Source organism: Notamacropus eugenii, chromosome 4, assembly GCF_028372415.1.
Source record: "Notamacropus eugenii isolate mMacEug1 chromosome 4, mMacEug1.pri_v2, whole genome shotgun sequence".
NCBI lineage: Eukaryota > Metazoa > Chordata > Mammalia > Diprotodontia > Macropodidae > Notamacropus > Notamacropus eugenii.
This window is the reverse complement of record NC_092875.1, coordinates 112,667,538-112,689,501: the sequence shown is the minus strand read 5'-3', so window position 1 is coordinate 112,689,501 and position 21,964 is coordinate 112,667,538. Positions and strand designations below refer to the sequence as shown.

The following is a 21,964-nucleotide window of genomic DNA, read 5'->3' as shown; positions in this document are numbered from 1 at the left end:
AGTATCTAGTAAAACAACCACACCTCCCTTCAGGAACAGGACTGGAGACCAAGCCAAGTAGTTCCAAGTTAGTCTGAGCTCTGTCTTTCCAGTGACCTCAGTACTGAAAAAACTTACAGAGGCTGAACTCTACCTCCAAACAGTACACCCCTCTACAGGACAAGGACTTCCTCACTACTCAGGTGAGCTGCTTCTAGAAGTGACTGAGGAACAGGGAGACCTTTAGAGCTGGCATTAAGCCACTAGGGCCCCTGAGCAATGCATGAACTGATGGGGCCCTTCTTGGGAATAGGGGAAGGGGATGAAGGAGGAGAGTCCTCCAGTTGCCTAGCTATGAAATCTTGAATTTTTTTGTGAATACTGACACCTAAGGTCCCACTTACTATTCATCTCCTAAAGTTACTCTAAGGGAGTTCCTGGCTCTTATCTTTTGGCATTTAATAATGCAGTAGACAGGCAAGGTAGTGAAGTGGAAAGAGCCCCCGGTTTAGACTGAGAGCAACTGGTTTCCATTCCAGCATCTGTAACTTGCTACCTGCTGACCTTAGCCAAGGCTTTTGACCTCACTGGGCCTAATTTTATTCATGTGTCACATCATACACTGTAAGTTCCCTTCCAGCTTTAAATCCTCTGATTCCAACACAGGTTGCTTAAGACCCAGAAGTTATATATCTAGTAAATTACAGTTGGAGTTGGAGGACCAGAGCAAGGTCCTATTACTCCAAATCGGTGGCTCTCTCCCCTGAATTCCATAATAGAAGGTTGGAGTATTTGAACAATTTTCTTGGATAAGAGGAATAAGGACACAATTAGGATCAATGGGCTGAAAGTAGTAAATGAAGATTTTCATTTGATGTAAGGAAAACTTCTGTTTCCTAGAATCTCTTCTCAAAATAAAGAGATTCTTGGCAAGTGATTCATATGGATGGCTTAGAATTAGCTATACTCAAAGTTCTGATGTTTTTTCTGTTTGGTCATTTTCAGTCATGTCCAACTCTTATGGACTCCAATTGAGGTTTTTTGGCAAAGGTACTGGAGTACTTTGCCATTTCCTTCTCCAGCTCATTTTACAGATGAGGAAACTGAGGCAAACAGGGTGAACTAACTTGCTCAGGGTCACATAGCTAAGTGTCTGAGGTCGGACTTGAACTCAGGAAGATGAGTCTTCCTGACTCCAGACCTGGCATTATGAGAACTTAGATGCCTAAACTCTGATGGGTTTTAGAGTCAAGAAAGTCTGAAACCAAAATTCTTTTCTGAAATGTATTCTTTATGTGGAATAGGGACAAGGTCTAAACCTGTTTTTCGTTAGTATAACAAACCATCCCCTAGGTGAGGAAACTCCCTCTACTAATTCAACTGAGCACCCTCCCTGCAACTAAAGTCTGAGAGAGAATGACCTAGGGCAACAACATCGAACAAAAAGATTATGATCCCTGGGGGCTATACATTGTTTTAGAAAACCATGAATTGACCTTATTTATGTTTTATCATATATTTATTTATTTTGTGAAGTATTTACTAATTACTTTTTAATCTGGTTGAACTGTCTCTCTCAGTGGTATTGTTGGCCACAACTGACTGGCAGAAACATCTCTGGTCTAAAGTTTTGAGAACTTCAGCAAGATTCCCAGAGTCATACAGCCAATATGTATCAGAAGCTGGGTTTGAATTCAGGTCTTCCTGACTTTGGGCCCACTCCACTATCCCAATATTCTCTAGTATATACAACAAAGGACAAAACACTTTTATCTCTTTTTCCTCATCAGTAAAATGTGAACTTGTACCAACATCACATGATTATTATTGAGACTTAAATGAGATACTGCACATAAAAATGATTTCTAAACACCAAAGTGCTGTATAAATGTTGGTTACTGTTCCACAATATAAGGAAATATAAATGACAATTACAGTTAGGCTTAGTGGAGAGGCAGCAGATTATAAGGAAAGAATATTAGGCTTGGGAGTCTATATGCCTAGGTTCTATCGCAACCCTGACACTCAGCTGTTGGATCTTAGCAAGTCCCTTTTACCTTATTCCTCTGTCCTGGGTCATCTCTAATCATCCTAATGAATATCTGGTCATTGGATCCAGATGGCTCAGGAGAAGAAAGTGAGGCTGGTGACCTTGAATAGCCCTCCCTCTCTCAAAACAAAGTCAAGTGCAAGTCAAGTCATCATTTTTCTGATGGCATGGTCTTCTTTGGCAACAAAGGAAGAATATGGAAGTCAAGATATCACCCTCATGATCCCATTGGTCTTCTTTGAGAACCAAAGATGACCAAGAACAACTACAGTCAAGTGTCTGCCCTTCTCCAGACTCTAGTCTCCTCATCTACCAAATAAGCTGCCATACAGTTTTAGCATTCTCTGATTCTGTGAAATAAAATAATTCATAAGACCAGTTGATTTCTATGCTGAACCCTGGATCATGCTCACTCCTGCTTGATGTGGACCCTCAGTCCTCACAGAAGAGAGGTGTCAGGTGAGCTGTAAGAATGGAAGAGAGGAGGAATTAATGTTCCTTTCTCCTTTGTCCCCCTAGGAGCATGTTCTCCTTATTTGAGCGAGAAGCCAAGAATGTGGTCAAAGAGTTGGGTCAGAAGCAGCTGAAACCTGTCACCAGCTTCCACAGCTCTACCCAATTCCGTCCTTTCTGTCTGTTGAGGAAGAAGACAAAGAACATCTTTACCTTATTTTGGGAAAAGCCTCCAATTCCCACTGATTTCTCACTCATGGATATTCTGGAGCCAAGTTCCACAGACCCAGGTACAGTTTGTCTGGCAGATGGGACAGAGGGAGGAGGTAAACCACAAAGGGTAACTGCAAGTGTGCCTGGCAGTGCATGCAAGAGGTTCCGAACTACAAACACACATAATGTCCACATTAGGGCTCACTCTCAAGGTCTTTCCCAAAAGAATTTCCTCATTGGCCTGTTGTTGACATCTCAGATTTCCCCATTTCCTTGAGTTCATTGCCCTCAGTTCAAATACTGTGAAATGGAATAACACATTTATGTAGTGTCCCTCCCCAGCCTGTAGATTGATTCTCTGTACATAATAGATGCTTAAACAGCTTGGTGGAAAAGTGGATGGAGCACTAGACCTGAAGTCAGAAAGACCTGAGTTCAAATCCAGTCTCAGACATGTCACTTAATCCTCAGACTTAGAATCTCTGTTTGCTTAAGTTTCCTTTACTGTAAAAAGAGGGTAATAATTGCACCTACCTCATAGGGTTATTGTGAGCATAAAATGAGGTAATACTTGTGAGACATTCAACACAGTGCCTGGTATAGAATCATTTTTCATTTGTGTTTGACTCTTTGCAACCCCATTTTGGGGTTTTCTTGGTAAAGATGTTACAGTAGTTTTCTCTTTCTTCTCCAGGTCATTTCATAGATGAAGAAACTGAGGCAAACAGAGTTAATGGACTTGCCCCAGGGTCACACAGCTAGTGAGTGTCCAAGGCCAGATTTGAACTCAGGAAGATGAGTATTCCTGACTTCAGGTCTGGTTCTCTATCTATTATGCCACCTTGCTGTTCCTTGGCATAGAGCTGATGTTATACAAATGCTAGCTATTATTATTAATAATAAATATATAATGAACAAATAATTATCATAAAATTTATCCTGCATTTTCCATCATTATATCAAAGCCATTTCAGTCAAGAGGAGGTCTTGATAAGTTGGATAAGAGAGAAAGAGAAATAGATTCAATTCAATTGACTTCAATTCAATTGAAGATACATACATTTATTTAGGGGCTTATTTATTATGAGAGGTCCCATGCTTGGTGCTGAGGATACAAACAGAGATAGCACACTGTCCCTGATCTCAACGAATTTATGCACTAATGAAAAGGAAACATACATCACTACAATTTAAGTTTAATGAAACAAACATGCATTTACACATTTGCAGTTCACTGTCCTAGGCACTAGGGATATAAAAAAATATGCTGCGAAAAGAGAGATAGCCTCATTTTTTCCACCTGAGATGTATCCTTAGCACCCAGCACCATAGCAGTCTCTTAATGAATGGTTGTTTAGGGATGGCTTGATTGATACTGAGTTACCCATCACAGGAAGGCTTCAATCAGAGGCTAAATGACAGGGATTGGAGATGTTGTAGAGGGGCGTATTCAATCACAAATGGGATCCACTCCAACTCAGACATTCCGAATCTATGCTCTCTAGCTTGATGAAGTGGTGGCAAAAAGGGGAGATGGAAGTGCCTTTACAGGATGTGAGCCAAAAGTTGGGCCTTAAACGAAGAAAGTAACTTCGAAAGATGTCTATGAGATGAAGAACAGAATGCATTCCAGGCATGGAGTACGAAATGGCCTGGCCCAAATCACATGATGAATAAGTGAAAGATACATTTACATCTTGGATGACCCTGGACAAGTCACTTCATCTCTTGAGCTACCGCTTCCCTTTCTGTAGTATGAACGAGTTAGATAACATGCTAATTTCCCTACCCACTATAAAGGTATGATTCCCTAAACCTATGGTCTAAACATCATCTACTTTCCAATTTATCATAAGGCTGGCCCAAACCTTGGTCATGCCCACTCTGCCACTTATTTGATGACTTACTGGCTCTTAGTATAATCTCATGGCTCTGTTTTTCTCTCTCATCCAGAACTGAGCTGTAAAGGACCCTTTAACTTCTCTGAAAAAGTGGATGAGCAACTGCATACTGATGTGGATGTCTTTGCAGGGGTAAAGATGGAGGTGTCTGGTGGGGCCATGATGTCCCATAGCTCCTCCTTGGAGATGCAGATTCTTACTGTCCCCCACACCACATGGACAACTCTGCAGAAGGATAGGTGAGCCACACAGAAAGAAGGAGTAGAAATTGGATCCCAAATAACTTCTCATTGGCCCTGAGAAATGGGGAGAAAAACCCTAACAGGCAGGCATCCAAAAGTTTTTTTTCTCCATTGGAACAAACCCACCTCATATTAATCCTGACCCCCAGGTTAAAGGAGGAAAGGGTCCAAAAAGCATCAAAAGTCTCCTTTTGGGCTCTTCAATAGGAGATTCTGTCTCTTCCCAGGTGGGAAGGGGGACACAGGACCTGAAGTTAGAAAGCTTGGATTCAAATCTAAGATCTAACACTATTTAACTCTAGCTATAAATCTATGACAAATAAATGGGTTGTGATCCGTTATGATCAGCTGTATGACCATGGACAAAGCAGTTAACATCTCTGAGCCTCAGTTTCTTCATCTGCAAAATGAGGATAATAAGGTCTACACAGCCTACCTTATAGGATTGAGGTAATGAAAGCACAATCCCAAAGCACTAAGGAAATGTGAGTTATTCTTGGTATGTGTTCTACACCTTTAAAGTGACAGTCATTTCCTAGTTCGTGTTTATAAAGGGATTGAAGGTTTTCAAGATCCTTTCCTTACAACTCTGGGTTGCAAGTGGTGTAAATATTTTCATTTCTATTTTTCAGATGAGTAAATTCAGGCTTAGAAAGGTTGGATTGCTGGAGCAGGGCATGTAGCCAGTGTGTCATAGAAGAACTAGAATCTGGTCTTCTAACTCTAAAAACCTGTATATTTTCCATGATGTGAAACTGCCACTAATGTGGCACTGTATCCATTGGGTTGTAGATGAGATCTGGGTTAACTCCTCTAATTAAAACATATTCAAAGTCTGTCCTCCATAACTACCCCAACACATACCTCCCTTACTCATATCCCCATCTACTTTGTTATGTCCCTCTTTTCTCCAACTATTCAGTACTATCTACAATTACCCTCTATTTGAGTTGCCTTTATCTGCTTTTTCCTCAATAAAATCAACCTACATTATGTCAACTTTTTCAGAGCTGTATGTGGAGGAGTTTGTTAGCACACCAGATTCATATTTGTATTTGCTAAAGGTTTCCTATACATGCAGTCATGTGGCTCACAGTGACAACCAGTGCAGATCCAGGAGATGATAAAGGAGAGATGTTTTTGTAATGAGGTCTTCCTGTTGACTTTCAAACCCCACAATACAGGATGCCACCTGAGTTATGAATATCTAGGACCAATTATGCCACTAAGTGGCAGAGCAATATCTAGATATTGTGGGGTTGGAGCTGGGCTGTTTCCTTAATTGACTCCCATTTTCACTAAATGTCTCAAGTCCAATGATCATGAATTCTTTCCCTAACTCTTACCATGAGAGCTTGGTATTATAAAAGTTTAAATTGTGCATAACTGCCACAATGCTCAAAAGAGGAGAATGTCCCAAAAGAAGCAAAGAAGAACCCTCCTTCACATGTACCCCTTATCTTTCTCACTTATATCCCCCAGGAAACTGTTGAAACCAGAGCATTCTTTCCTTTGGGAGTGTTGTTGTCGAAAGGAAGACCTATACGTGGTGACAGAGGCTGTGGAAGTCGTGAATGTTCCCGTTTTCCACTCCATCAGCAATATGGAGGGTGATGGGAACATTACTTTCCTTGGAACATCAACTGTCAAGGTACAAAACCTGCCCAGACTGAAGGGAGGACAGAAAGAAAACAACTAGCCTGCCCTAGCTCATGTTGACCTCAAATCTAGAGACCCCCATTCTGGGGCACATTATGCAGAATGAGACCAGAATATGTATACATATAAATATAGATACATACAAAGATGAAAGAGACTAAAATTTCTCTTTTCTCTGCTTTGAAAACAATCTCCCCAGTTATGGAACCTCATCTTTTCATAGTACTTTAACAACCCTGTGAGATAAATAATATCTGGGCTTTTATCTCCATTGTAAATCATTCAGTATCTATGTGCCTCACTTCCTCATCTGTAAAATGAAACCTTTGGACTCACTGTCTTATAACATCTCTTGCAGCTTTCATTCTATGATCCATGATTGTTACTTTTACCTGTGAGGAAATTGTGGTTATGGGAAGTTTGGCCATGGGTCTCAGGAAATGTTTGAACATCTGACATGAAATCTAGGTCTCTGTGACTCCAGGCTGTCTGCTTTTCCCACTGTCTTTCAGATTATTATCAACTCTCATAAAAGGTATTTGGGGCACCTATGGGCAATGACAATTCTGCCTGGGAGTAGGACATGGATTAGCTAGAAGTGGCTCAGTAGTTCCAAGGAATCACAAAAAGGCATGGCACCATACTTGAATGATACAGGGTGTACATTTGGAGTCAAGGAACCTGGGGCCAAATCCCATTTCAGTTACTAATTGAATGACCCTGAGCAAATCATTTAATTTATCTGATTCTCAGGTTCTTTACCTACAAAATAAGTACAATAACATTTGCAGAAAAGCTCACATTTCTGTAAATTTGAAATTTACAAAGGATGTTCCTTACATAAGTCTTACGAGGTGTACAGTAAAAATATTGTCCTTATTTACAGACAGGAAAACTGAGTTTCAGAGACTTTGAGATGTTTGATACAAAACTAAAACACTAACTGCCAAACACTTTGGACCCTGAAAGAGCAGCATAAATAAAAGTGGTCATTGTGACAAGACCATCTTTCTCAGTCCTCATATATATGCCACATGTCCTAGTCAACCATTCACTAACCCTGAACCTAATCGACAAGCTCAGGACATAAGCTATGTCCAAGATTAAACATATCTAAGCAGTCTGATGCAAAATTATAGGAGCTAAACATTAAGTCAAATTTTAAAATAACCACAACAATACAGAATTCCAGGCAGTCCAAGAGAGGCAACAATGGTTCAGAAGGAAGAGTGCTGGATGTGAAGACGGAGTGCATGAATATGAATACTGTGTTGACTTCTTCATACTTACGAGATTTTCAGCACAATGGGATAGAGGACTAACTATTTCTATCAACTAACTGTGGGTTCTAAAAATATAATCCTAAAATCTTGATTTTAAAAAAGTTTGTCATTCACCGAGCACTCACCAATTTATGAGAAATGATAAGTGTGCATAAGGTCAGGATAGTGAGAAGTCAAAAAAAAAAATTTGTTATGGAGAAGCAAAAAGGAGGGAAGGTGGAAAGGTGAATAATTTAGACTGGCCAATTTATTGGGTATTTATGAGTCAGACTCTGTGCCTTTAAGCACTGGGAATATAAAGAAATGTAAAGAAAAAAGATATTTATTAAACACTGTCAGTCAAACCCTGTGATTTTGAGCATTGCAGATACAATATCTGGACTCAATAAGTTCACAGTCTACTGAAGGGGACAGAATGAAAACAAATACATTCAAACAAGCTCCACAGAAAGGAAAACGTATTTATTAAGTACATGCAGTGTGCCAGGCATTGTGCTAAGCCCTTCATAAACATTATATCATTTGACCCTCACAATGATACTAGAAGGTAGGTGCTATTATAATCCTATTGTATAATTGAGGAAACTGAGGGAGAAAGGTTAATGGACTTGCCCAGCATCACAAAGCTAGTAAGTTTCTAGGGCTGGATTTGAATTTAAGTCTTCCTGACTCCAGGCCCAAAGCTTTATTCACTGAGCTAAATATACCTTCATATTCAAGTAAATCAGAGATAATGCCAGTGGGAAGATGCTAGAATTGCAGAGGACTGGAAAAGGATTTCGGCAGAGACTAATATTTAAACTGAGACAAAAAGGAAGCAAAGTGTCTTAGAAGGCAGAGATGAAGAGGGAGAGTTTCCAGGCATGAAGTAGAGTCAATGGAAGGCATGGCATCAGCAGATAGAGTATCTCGTGTTAGAGAAAGCTGGAAGGCCAGTGTCATTGGATCTTAGAGTATGCATAAGGAAGTGAAGTGAGAGAAGACAAGGAAGGTTGAAAGAGGCTGTTTTAAAAGTCAAATAAGGCTGCTGTATTTGTTCCTAGAGTAACAAAGAACCATGCAAATTTACTGAGTAGGGGAGTGGTAAAGTGAGACCTACACTTTAGGAAGATCACTTTGGCAGCTGAAGGGAGAACAGACTTAAGTAGGGACGAATTTCCACAACAACAACAACAAAAACCAATCAGCAGTCGTTCGAAATAGTTCATACTTGAGCTGATAAGAACGTTCACCAAGGCAGAGGCACTCTAAGTGGAAAAGACGAAAGTGTATGGGAGACACCTACGTTGGAACCCTTAGAAGATAGAAAGTAGCGCTCATGATCAATGAAAGGGTGATTGGAAAAAGAGTATAACAAAGCTGTATATTATCACCTTATTTATTTAACCTATATACTGAGTGCCTCATTTGAAATTCCAAGCTAAATGAATCAAAGGCCAGAATTAAGTTCACCAGTAGGAATATCAACAATCTCAGATATGCAAATGATACTGCTCTGATGGCAAAAAGTAAAGAATTAAGAAGTCCCTTGATGAGAGTGAAAGAGGAAAATGTAAAAACTGCTTAAAGCTTCATATTAAAAAAAAATTCTAAGATAATGGCAATTAATTCCATCCTTTCCCAGCAAATGGAGGGTGATGAAATGGAAGTCATAGCAGATGTTATATTCCTGAGCTCAAAGATCACAACAGATAGCAACTAAAGCCATGAGGAAAAAAATGCCTCATCTTTGGAAGGAAAGCTATGAATAATCTGGACAGCATAATATAAAACGGAGATACCAGCCTGCCGACAAAGGCCAAAAAAGATAGTCAAAGCTATGTTCTTTCAGTAGTAATGTTTGGCTGTGAACACTGCACCATAAGAAAAGCTGAATGCCACTGAACCATCATTTTTGAATTGTGGTGGTGGAGAGGAATTTTACGAGTCCCTTGGAGAATAAAAATATCAAATCAGTCAATACTGAAAGAAATTAACTTAGACTATTCATTGGAAGGACAAATACTGAAGCTGAAGCCTAAATACTTTGGTCACATAATGAGAAGAGAGGACTCATCGGAAAAAACTTGGATGTTGAAAAAGATTGAAGGCAAAAGGAGAAGACAGCAGGGTAGATAGATGGATAGAGTATCATGTAAGCAATGAACATGAGCTTGGACAGACTTTGGGAAATAGTGGACAATAGAAGGGCCCAACATGCTATGGCCTATGCAATCACAAAGAATTGACCACAACTGAACAACAAAATGAGTTCATGAAAGCTGATTCAATCACTAAGTAGAAAAGACTCAAGAGGAGAGAAGAAGGGGTCCCAAGATAGAACCATGGGGGATGCCTATGATTAAAAGGGATGACCTGGCTGAAGATTCAACAAAGAAAACTAAAAAGGGGCAGGTAAATAAGTAGGAAGAGAATCAGGAGAGAGCAATATCATGAAATCCTGTAGATGAGAGATCATCAAGGAAAAGAGGGTTATTAGCATTATCAAAGGCTCCAGAGAGACCAAGAAGGATGAGGATCAAGAAAAGGCCATTAGATGAGGCAACTAAGAAATCACTGGCAACATAGGAGATTGTTGTGACAGGTGAATGACAATGTAGGAATATAATGCTAAGAGTTAAGAAAAGAGTGAGGGGAAAGGATGTGGAGTCACCAAATGTAGATAGTTTTCTCAAGAAGTTTAGCCACAAAAGGGAGGAGAGATTAAGGAAAATAGTTAGCAGTGACAGATTAAGTGAGAGATTTTTTTCGAGGGATGGGGACACACGGGCATATTTGTAGATATCAAAGAATCAGCCAATATACAAGGAGAGATGAAAGCTTAGAGAGAAAGTAAGGGTGATAGAGGGGATAATCAGATGGAGAAGACAGGATAGAATGACATCAAGGATGAAAATGAAAGGGTTTTCTTTCACATAGAGAAGAGATACTTCCTCATGTGAAACAAAGGTGAAGGAGATAGTAGAGAAGTCACCTGAGTGATGTGAATGACATGGAAGAGAAAAGAAGCTCTTGGCAAATGGTATCAATTTTTTCAATGAAGTATGAAGCAAAATTCTCAGCTGAGAAGATGAGGAAAGGGATGTCATGGGAGGTTTGAGAAGAGATGAAAAGTTGAAAAATCTACTGTAGTAAGATGATTAACTGATCAGGGAAGTGTGTCTTATCATAGAAATGGCCATGTTGAGACCATGGAACATCAGACTGGAGTGGTCCTAGTCAGTATAGCTACATGACTTTCTCTGTTTTATTCCGTAGCTTGTGAATAGGAATCAAGATATTAGATGATGAGAGAAAACCAAACCTGAGATTTGGCATTGCACCGTCAACAACAATATAAAAGGGCAGAGATTTAAGGGTAGAGAATAGCATGGAGTTGAACTGATTCCCTAAATGATGATAGAAAAGGCAGGAGAGAGTACAAAGTAAAAGGGTGATATTCTTGAAAAAAGGTGAGGAGTGTAAGAGATCACAATGAGAATGAAGAATAGGTTTAGGGCTTGCTAGGCAGAAATAAAGATGAAGAAAGACAAAGAAAGCAAGATTATAATCAAATCAAAGAGTTTCAGAATTCATGAAAATAGAAGCAAAACATTTGTGGATAATGGCAAGCTAAAGAGAACAGTCTTCTCTATGTAATTGAGGTGGAGTGAAGGCATAGGTCATGGGCAATAAGGAAACTTGGGAAGTCAGATTTCAGGGTATTTGGGGGAATATTTTATGTCAAAATTTCTTACTATGAGGACAGGAGTTGGTGTAGAGCAGGGGCAGGGAACCTGCAGCCAATAGACCACATGACATGAAGGCCACAGGTTCCCACCCCTGGTATAGAAAGGTAGACTCTGAGCCAGTCACTGAACTCATTGGAGAAGGAATGAGAATGTCCTAATAGTCAGCAGATTAAAGTTACAAGAGTCTTGATGGGTGATAAATATGGAATGAGTGACCCCCAAAGGAGGAGAGTCTGGAAACATAATGGGGAAAAAAAGGAGAATTCTGACTCCTCCGCTATGGCCAGTGTGTCCAGTGAGTCAGGGGTATAAATAGATCTATAACTGGCATGGTTGCATGTGGGCTGAGGATGCCCTTTCATCAAGGGGTCCCAGTCCCAGTGAGGACCAGGAGAAGGAAGAAGGAAGAAAGGAAAAGTTTCAAAATGAAAGCAAGTCTACTACCTGTGGGTCCCTCATTTTTGAGAACAAAGTGGGACATTGAGGAAGGAGAGAATAAAGAAGGTTCTCGAGGATAGGGAACAGTTTTTGGACAATGACGGCATTGGATACAGAATCACTGGGACATGGAGAGTACAATGGGAAATGAGGAAGTGCTAATTTTTAAAGAATGACTTCAGACAGATTATCAGTGACTGGAGAGAAGTCCATTGAGGCAGGCAGTCTATTCAGAGCCCTCACTTAATTTGGAACAGGTGGTTATACCAAATCCAATGAGGACCAGAAGGCCAGAATTCAAGAAGGCAGGAGTAGACAGAGGTAAAACTTGAAGAAATCTGGACAGAAAATAGAGGCTGGCAATTCAAGATGGGTTTGGCCTGGGAAAGGCCCCTGGATCATTAGAGGAGTCCCTGGGACAAAGACAGGGGGAGCAGAGGCCTTGAGACCTGGATCAGAGGCTGGCATAGGGCACTATGGAACAGGACTTGGGAGGACAGAGGATGGTTGGCTAGGTTCAGGCCAACACAGTCTCAACACTGAGAAGTGTTGAGTGCTGCAATTCAGAGTATTTGGATATTTCATACAACCAAGAGTCAAGAGACCTGGATTTAAGTCCTAACTCTTAACATTAATTACATAACCTTGCTTACAACATTTTCCCTTTCTGGGTCTGTTTCCTCATATTTAAAATGACAATGTTGTAACTACATGACTCTAATAGCAATTTACAAGTGCTCCGTGAATTGTCCCTAGCACCATTCCTCACACGTTGTACCCACTTAGACAATGCCCCATGCAACAAATAAATTGTTTCCAGCTTTTCTGAGCTCCCTGTTACACCCTGGGGATGGGAGCAGATGGGGGAGCGTGCCAATGACTCTAATCACACTCTCACCTCTCTTCTTTTGTCTTGAATATGACTGCTGCCTCCCTCACCCCAAAAAAATCCCTGGACCTTTATGAAAATGTCATCAGACTCAGAGCCTTAGTTTCCTTATGGGCCCTATTCTCCCTCCACAGGGCCAAGGCCAAGGCCACATAAACAAAAAGAAGTCATTGTCTATCCCCTCGGGCAGTATCCTGGCATATAGGATGGTGAAGCTTCTTATCACAGAAAAGGAATGGGGTGAGTTGAGTTCAGTAAATGGGGAAGGCAAAATGAAGGGTAATGGCAGAGTGGAAAGTGAACTGACTCTAGAGCTAAAGGTCCTGGGTTCAAATTCTGCTTCTCACACTGCCTTTGACTGTGACAATGGTCAAGTTCCATCACATCACTGGGTCTCTTTCCTCACTTGTAATCTGAGGGGATTGGACTAGATGGATCCTAAGATCCTTCTCTGCTCTAAATCGTGAACCTTTCACTGTTAGGCCTGGCTGTGCATTGGAAAAGAGGGTAATAGGAGAGGAAGAGCCCAGGAGTAACATCAGGCTCTATACATCCTTTCCTACACCTCCAACTAGGAGTCCTGGATGAGTCCATGGAGGTTGAGGCATGTCTTCCTGGACCCTCGGGATGACCACAGAGAGTAAAAGGCCAAGTGACCCACTTGGAGATTTCCCCCAGAAATCAGGAAATAATAGAATAGACAAAGTTTCACATTCCACCTTTCTTCCCAATCCCCCCTAATCTTTGTGTATCTCCTAGAAACCCAAGAACCCAGTGGTATACCCTGCCTATCCAGGTCCTACTCTCATTCAGTTGTCCCTCCCTAGACAATGCCCCAAGCTTTAAAATCCTTTCTTTCAAGTCACCTGGTCATCTAGGAAGAAAGTGTTCTAAGAAACCAATTTTTGCTAAAACTCTTTAATATACTCACCGGGGAGTATCTGAACATTAAAAGAGGATTCAGAGAAACAACAATATTCTTGCCAAAGGAATAAATCTATAATTGTGCAATGACTGATAGTAATAAGAAGTTGTAGAAAAGGTAGCTTGTAGCCATGGGAGAAGACTCAGGTGTTCTTTTGAGGCTCCATCCCCTACTACACTATGTAACTAACAGCCCTCTCTAACTCAAAACAAAGTCAAGTGCAAGTCATGTCATCATTTCTCTGATGGCAAGGTCTTCTTCAGCAACAAAGGATGGATATAACAACAAGAACAATGTAACTACATAGAAATAAAACAAGTTTTATTTCTAAGAAAAGGAGAAAGGCTGATCTTCCTCTGAGGAGAGAGGGAGAACCTAGAAGGAAAAGTCATATTATCATCTAAATAATGGAAGGATTAGTAGTGGTGCTCTCTGGGATCCAAAAGGAGCACGGGAATGAGAAAAACTCTCAGGGAATGAATAATAACATTCTTTTCTTCTGGGTCTTGGTCCTATCCAGCTATTCTTTACATCCTTGATGATAAGAAAACATTTCAATATATGATGGGTGAGTAACACATCTTGGGGTTCTTCCCAATCACCTATGAGACCCTCCTGAACCCCTCAGTCCCAATAAAGATGACCATGGAGGAGGAGTATCTTGAGCTATTCCTCCAAATAGACTAATTTTCTCTGTCCCCTTGAGCCTCCTTCAAGTCTCTCCCTAGTGCCCAACAATTACTTAATGGATCGTTTCTGATCCTCACTGCAACAGATCATGAGGATGATGGGAAGATTTTCCTTCTCCAGTTATGGAATGGGGTGAGGGTGGTGAGTTTGATGGGAGCAGGAGGATGTTGATTAGAGCTTGAGTCTCACATACAGAAACCTAGCCTCTGTCCCCATTTGCAGATGATCCCCCATGGAAAATGGAAGGAAAACTTCTATTTAAATCTCGTGGGCAAGATGGTAAGACTTATCTAAACTCTCTCTGGTTCCCCGGGTCCAACTGACCATGACCCTACCCAACTCAGTTAAGAAAAGACTGTACAGTTTGAAACTCTATGATCAAACACAGTAATGGTTCTACTGTCAATCAGCCCATGAGAGTCTAGGGATGAATTGGGAAAGGGGAAGATCTTGATGACTGGCATGCTAAACATTGTGAAAGATTATGGTTCAGTGTCTCACTGGATAACTTGTGTTTTCTCTCTTTCTAGTCGAAATACAGGAAATGACATTAGGTAAGTGATCTGAATTATATGGAGGAAATGGAGAGTAGAAATGTCTGCTTTTTGCAGAAATATTCCAATAGACTTGCTCCTTTTTATTCCTCAACTGAGGGCTTGTGTCTGTCTCCTATAATCGTGAGTATTATCACACAAACATAATTCACATCTTATAACACACTGATGTTTTTAAGTGTTATTCTCAGAAAATATAGCCCAGGATGTATTAGAAGAAGTAGTGTGGTGTGGTAGCAATACTGACTGAAATCAAAAGATTCTGGCTTCAGATCTCAACTCTGCTCTTTATTCCCTGAATAATATTGAGAAAGTCCCTTGAACTCTCTGTGCCTCAGTTTCTTCCTCTGCAACATGAGATAAGTTACCTAGATGACATCTGAAGAACCTTCCAGCTGGATCCCTATATTACTTTCTAACCAGATTGTCCTCTCTGATCTCTTGCACTATTAGATTCAGGATCAAGATTTATTCAGGTTCAGAAAAAGTAATATTTGTTATTAATTCAATACCTAGTAAACACATACTCCATGATTTTGTGAGTGTGGATGCTACATTCCTATACCTATAGTAGAGAGATTCATAAATGTTTGTGACCCACCCAACAAAGCTATAGTGACTTACCATCCAGTGATGAGCCTCTTCAGGTCTAAGCCCATCTATTACTCAGATAACACACCACTTAATTTTTCACTAAGTTTCCCAGCTTCCACTTTCTAAGTTCGTCAAACCTGAGGCAACTTCTACCCTGTAGAGCAGCCTACAAAAACAAGGGTCACCTCTCTGACATGATGTTCCATCAAAGGAGGGCCTTGGTGGAGTAGCATATATCTGAAAGATACTGGCAACCCAGGTGAGCTTAACTCTTCAAGCCTCAGTTTGCTCACCTGTAAGACAGTTCATGAAATTGTTTCTAATATTTCTTTCTGTTCCCAATCCTCTGATCTTATGATTGCAACAAAAGTACGTGATCAGAAGTATTGGTTTATCATATGCTCACATCTCCCTCATGGCTCATTCTAGCTACTGGGCAAGCTACACAGGAAATCCAGGTCCACCTGTAGGAAATGAAGGGGAGCAAAAGAATTTCTTGCCTTGGTTTGGCTTTAGTTCCCACTCCCCCTCTGCTTTCAAGTGAACTTGAACTTAGTGAACCAGAACTTAGTTTCACATTTGACCTAGAAAATAGTCAAGTCCAAGTGATCGATCAATATCCACTCAGTTTGGCTATAACAACTTTCAAAATGTGAATTTATTCCAACAAAATTGATATATTAGAGATCATTTTGAACATCACTTGAATTTTGAGTTTGCTACTAATTTACAGTAATTCTGACACCCTCTGTAAACTTTCTGTTTTTCAGGGTAAAATGCCATATTGATTGTATAAGTGTCCTATTGATTCAATATCTTTTGGTGCAATAGGAGTTGTAGGCAGAGGAAGGGTGGTCTGCCCCACAATGAGCACTGCCTGCCATGGTCACCAGTGCAGAGCCATGGCCTGTCCAAATAGTTTATTCATTCCAAGACTTAGGCTAAGTAGCAGGTCAAGACTGAAGGCATTATTCCATGTATTTCTTAATTGACTTTATTGGATATTTATCTTTTTTTATATGGAACTGATGAAGTTTTTTAGCATTTTGCCCCAAACAATTTCTCTCATAAGCCCTGTGGTTTTTATTAGGTGATTTTGAGGAATGAATATGTATAGCAGATCTGATTTTATATATATATATATATATATATATATATATATACACATAGTACTCAATACAAAAAGGACCCTTGATATAGATATAGATATAGATATAGATATAGATATAGATATAGATATAGATATAGATATAGATATAGATATAGATATAGATATAGATAGTACTCAATACAAAAAAGACCCTTGACCAGGTCGTGTTCAAAGGAAACTAGGAAAAAATTGAAATTTCTGATGTTGCTAGTTGAAGTTCACTTGGATTTTACTGGCTTTGGGGTCTATGTATGGTCTGGAGAATTGTTAGAATGGGAAGGGCCCCCAAACCTCAACTTCTTCCTTGAGATCCTAGAGCAGAGACTAGAGCAAGGCCTTGATTAGAAGCAGCAAAACACGAATAACTGCTGAAGAGTAAGGGTTTAGTAGTACCCAAGTTTGGAGTTCAGTGAATGATATCTTTTTTCTTTTTCATTTTTATATTTATTGATATGGTTTGCTTTTATAATATATAACATTCATCACTAAAATAATACTTCCCTAGTCAACAAACCATCTCTGATAACAAAGAGAATAAGGAGACAAAGAGTCAGAGACAGAGTCAGAGAGAGACTAAGAGACAGAGGGAGCAAAACAAAAGAGGTACGAAAAGGGAGGAACACAAACAAAGAAATACAAAGATGGGGAGAGAGGGAGAGACAAAGAGAAAGAAAGAGAGGCAGAGAAAGAGGAAGGACACAGTCATCCAGAGTCTACTATGTGCCAGGCACTGTGCTAAATGAAAGGGATACAAGGAGAGGCAAAAAACCAGAGCCTTTCTATCAAGGAGGTCACAAATAGGGAAAACAACATGCAAACAATTATGTATAAACAAGATATTTATCCTGTAATAGGATGAACTATCTTTAACCAGGATTAAAGGGGTCAGGAAAGTCTCTTTGCCAAGGTTGGATTTTAGCAGAGACTTGAAGAAGAAACCCAAGGAACCCCAGAGGCAGAGTTGGAGAGGGAGAGAATTCTAGGTAGGGAGTACTGAACAAAAAGGCCTGCAGTCAAGGTACCACTTAGCTCTAATTTCTCACTACCATTGTATATATAACCAGCAAAATCTATGTAGATTTTTATTTTTAAAAGCTATTATACTTTATTAAATTAGTATTGACTTCTGATGATAAATAATATAAAATCCCTGTTAGAGCAAGTGTTATGAGAAATATAGTCCCCTAAAAATAAATTAAGTAATCTTATCCCCTACTTAACTGTGTTATGAGCTCAACCCATTTAAAATTTTGCTTTCCTTACATCTGGAAGAATCACTTCCTTTCTACCCAAGGCTAATCCAGGACTTCTTTGTACCAATGGGACACTTCTATTCCAGTAGATCTGGGATCACATTAGTATGATTTGGAGCTGGAAGGAACCTTGCTTTTTTTCTTCTGAACAATGGGCTATATTGTCACTGCTATCTCTTTATAATATTATTTTCCAAGCAATGACTCATTGTAAACCTATTGTTCCATCTCCATAATCTATATTTGTATCAATATTTATATCTTTACTACAACAGAAAGGGAAGGTGATTATAAAAGACATATTAATTGAGGTGGGCTTTATTCATCACAGATAGACCTAAAAGGAAAGGTCAGTTCTCTGACCAACATGTTTACCTAATGACAGATTTCCAAAGTCTACAGAGAGAGGTGAATTTTCAGAAGACAGAGTTCGTTAGTATGCCTGGAGAAAAGAGGACCACCTTGCTCTCTGCCCTTCATGACCTTCTGGGAAACAGAAATGCACTCCAGGACCTAGAGGACATGGTGAGGGAGCCTTTGGCCCCAGATGGATAATGAAGGATTCAGAGAGACAGATCAAATGGGGATAGAGTCCAAGAAATGTATTGGGTGATGATAACATGGAGGAGGTATCATAAGGATGAGATAAGAAGGTGGGGAAGAACCTGTGGCCTCCAGGTCATATGTGTCCTTCTAGGTCATTAAGTGTGGCCTTTTGATTCAGTCCAAGTTTTACAGAACATAGGGGATATTTTTCTGTGAAGTTTTGATTCAGTCAAAGAGCCACACTTGGGACCTAGAGGCCCAAATGTGACCTTGAGGGTGCAGGTTCCCTATCCCTGAAAGGCATCCCAAATATTGATGGCAGCTACAGACTTTATCTCTGATTATTCAAGCTCTACCACCACCCTTCTCAAACAGTGCCACACAAATTGCTGTGAAGTATAGTGGGTGAAGAACAAAAAACACTGATGATGCAACAGAAGAATACAGTGCCAGACCCACAAATCACCTTTCCTTTTCCTCTTCTCCTGAAGCTGGAACAGGTTTTGGATTCGGGAGTTTGGGAGAAGATGGCAGGCCCTGAGAGCCAAATTCTAAGCTATTTGCAAGATCCATCAGGTTCCCCAATATACAGTTACATAACTGGACTTCTCTACATCCTTGGAGCCTTAGCAGGTATGGAGATTAAATATTTGGGAAATTTTGGAGGAATAGGAAGACTACAGAGGCAGAGTCTAGACAGATTCCCTTCATTGTCTTAACACATGTTTCCTATAACATCATGGTCAACCTTATTTCTAAATCCTTTCTACAACTACTTTTGTCATTTGGACTCTGGAGGAACACAGATAGCAGACATGTCGCTCATTCATTCCTTCTTCCTTTAATTCATTTTTTCAGTCAATAAATATTCATCAAAAATATACCATGATACAAGGTGCTGTAGTCTAGTTCAGACCTATAATAAGATGAAGAAAACATTTTCCTTGCCTTCAAGGAGTTTTCAATATGATTTTATTAAAAGGGAGATAATTTGTTGACAATCTCTAAAGTGTCTTCCAACTTTAATATTTTATGAATGAATGAAAGCATTTTGCCAGGAATTCCCTCCTCACCAACTGTATGAAGATCTGGTAGTGACAAAACCATGGAGGAAATGGAATATGAGAGTCTTTAAACACAAGTATATTCCTTAGTGGTGACCTTTTGTCATGCCTGCTCTGTTCTTAGTTCTGAATGACACCCAACATAATCTACTTGCTCAATCCTTGAAGAAGAAGATCCTACCTCAGCAGCTGGAGCTGGTGAGAAAGATCAGAGATCCTGTCATGTGAGGTGTGGGGGGAAGGAGAGATTGTGAAAAGGCAAGGATAAGGGCACAGTTCTGATAGAAACATCAAAGATGGTATTTTTTTTCAATATTGGTTGGGCTGATAGGGGGAAGAGGATTCCTCTGATGACTTATAAGGAATCACTTTCCTCTTTTTCTGCCCATCCCTCCAAGAAGAGCTGCTCGGGTGTTATAGAAATTCTTTTTACAATAGTTTCTTAGTTTCCCTGCAGCTTCCTCTTGGGTGAGTCCATTTCAGGAGTGAATGGGAGAAAAATTATAACTATCCATATGGAAAACTGACTGATTTTAGGAGATAGTGAGCTTTCTCTAACAGAATTCTTCAGACAGAATATGGATTCCATTTGTTAGGGAGACTATAGAAGGGATTCTTGTTCAGACATTAGCAGTACTAGGTGGGCTTATAAATCCCTTCCAACACTGAGGTTTTATTATATGAGTACTTGACTTTGGCAGGAAAAGTGCATTGCAGGATCACACCCTTTGAGAGAATACCCATAAAGAAATTTCAGCTATGGAGAATGGAGTAAAAATAATGGTTAAAAGGAGAGAAAGATTAGTACCTAGTCATCTCAATACAAATTTAGGCTGAGTGATGAAGGACAAAGAAGTAGGAATCTAATTATAAATTACTAGTGTAAATCCCACCCCTTCCCCCCTTTCTCATTGTAAATTAGATAGGATGTGGTACAATGAGAAGGGAAAAATATAATTACATAGAACTGAAGTTTTACTATACCTAACAATAACACCTATGATGTGAATGGTGAGGAAGATGACAAGTTGTCACCCCCTTGAAACAAGCCACATACACCTCTCCCTACCCAGAATCAATTCATTCTAATCATGTTTATTCTAGGTGCAAAGCATCCTAGAAGCAAACTTCAATCAGTTCCATAGATGTCCCTTCCTCCTCCAGCCAGAATTCCTCTCCAGCCTCCATGGAGAAGACCTGACCATTACCATAGGACTGATAGAGAAGTGTGGTCTGAAGCTGCAAAAGGCTGATCAACTGTTAATCTGGGATCCAGATGAAAGAAATCACCTGTGTGCACTATATGGGGCTCTTTCATGCTTATTGTCATTAGCTGAGGACTAACTTCCTCCATAGTGCTGTCACATTCCCCACTAGACCTGGCAAGAGAAGGAGGAATTTGACAGCAAACAGGCAAGAATGAATCACCCAACCTTGAGATGGGTCTTATTCAGATTCCATATAGTCTACAACTGCCCCCATAGGGCTGAGCTTAGATTCATTTGCTTTGGGGTTCATAAATGATGTGTGCTATTGCCATTAAAACTGATGGGGTAATCATAGTTCATTTCTTGCACCCTACTTAAGATCATTGCCATCTATTTCCAAGTATAAATAATCCACAGTCAAAAGAACTTGGGCATAACTGATTTGATTTGGGGATCACCACTGGAAATTGCTCCAATGAGCCCTGAAATAGGTTCCAGAAGTTCTTCAGATTGAGAGTAGCTCAAGGCTGAGACCAAGTCCACCCTGATCCAGACTCAGTCAGGAGAGCAGGGTGAAAGCAGATGAAAAACCAAGCCCAAGTCTTTAGAACTATTTAATTGAGGGGAACTTTAATTTATTATCTGACCATGAATATAAGAGATTCAGACAGAGTTGGTGGCTAGTTCTGGCCCATTAAAATAAAATTTTCTCTATAGCTAAGCATTTTTCTTCTAAATTTCCAGCTTATCTTTCTTCTGAAATCAGTTTTTCAATAAATACATTTGGCAGTGTTTCATTTGCTCCACAAATTGTTGTGATAAAATTCTGTAATAAAGAGAAACTGAGGCACAAAGTTCTGAGCATTATCAATTTATTAGCAAGGCTAGCAATTAAATTCCAAGCTCCTCAGTAGTCAAGGATGCATCTGACAGTAGGGTAGCTTTTTATGCACTAAGACTGTGATTAATCTAACACAAATATGGGTTCAGGGGAAAGGTTCACCTTTGACTTTACTATGAGTGGATTTCCAGAACTCCTGGCAAGGGGAAAATATAAAGCTGACTCACATCTCCTGGAAAATCTCATAGTAGGCAAACATCCTATGACCAGGGTGGTCTGTTGCTAGACAAAATATCACCTG

General features: G+C 40.0%; 1 protein-coding gene across 2 annotated transcripts; it reads left to right on the top strand.

The window, feature by feature from the left end:
* On the top strand, positions 1 to 21,676 carry GSDMC (gasdermin C). Of its 2 annotated transcripts, none has more exons than XM_072603083.1 (12): positions 1 to 182; positions 2,549 to 2,772; positions 4,727 to 4,835; positions 6,321 to 6,489; positions 12,973 to 13,078; positions 14,284 to 14,331; positions 14,676 to 14,732; positions 14,984 to 15,007; positions 18,390 to 18,529; positions 19,042 to 19,183; positions 19,739 to 19,812; positions 20,719 to 21,676. In XM_072603083.1, exons 2-12 carry the CDS (start codon positions 2,553 to 2,555, stop codon positions 20,956 to 20,958), a joined length of 1,329 nt encoding a protein of 442 aa, XP_072459184.1. In that variant the 5' UTR covers positions 1 to 182; positions 2,549 to 2,552; the 3' UTR covers positions 20,959 to 21,676. The 2 variants fall into 2 exon arrangements, with proteins under 2 accessions (XP_072459184.1, XP_072459182.1); XM_072603081.1 differs by having other exon boundaries at positions 4,649 to 4,835.
* The last annotated feature ends 288 nt before the right edge of the window (positions 21,677 to 21,964 follow it).

Excerpts from the sequence above, each read along its gene's own strand:
- GSDMC (XM_072603081.1), top strand. The coding sequence starts at position 2,553 with ATGTTCTCCTTATTTGAGCGAGAAGCCAAGAATGTGGTCAAAGAGTTG. Across the intron at positions 13,079-14,283 it reads TATCACAGAAAAGGAATGGG|CTATTCTTTACATCCTTGAT; the intron begins GTGAGTTGAGTT and ends GGTCCTATCCAG. Across the intron at positions 18,530-19,041 it reads TCCAGGACCTAGAGGACATG|CTGGAACAGGTTTTGGATTC; the intron begins GTGAGGGAGCCT and ends CTTCTCCTGAAG.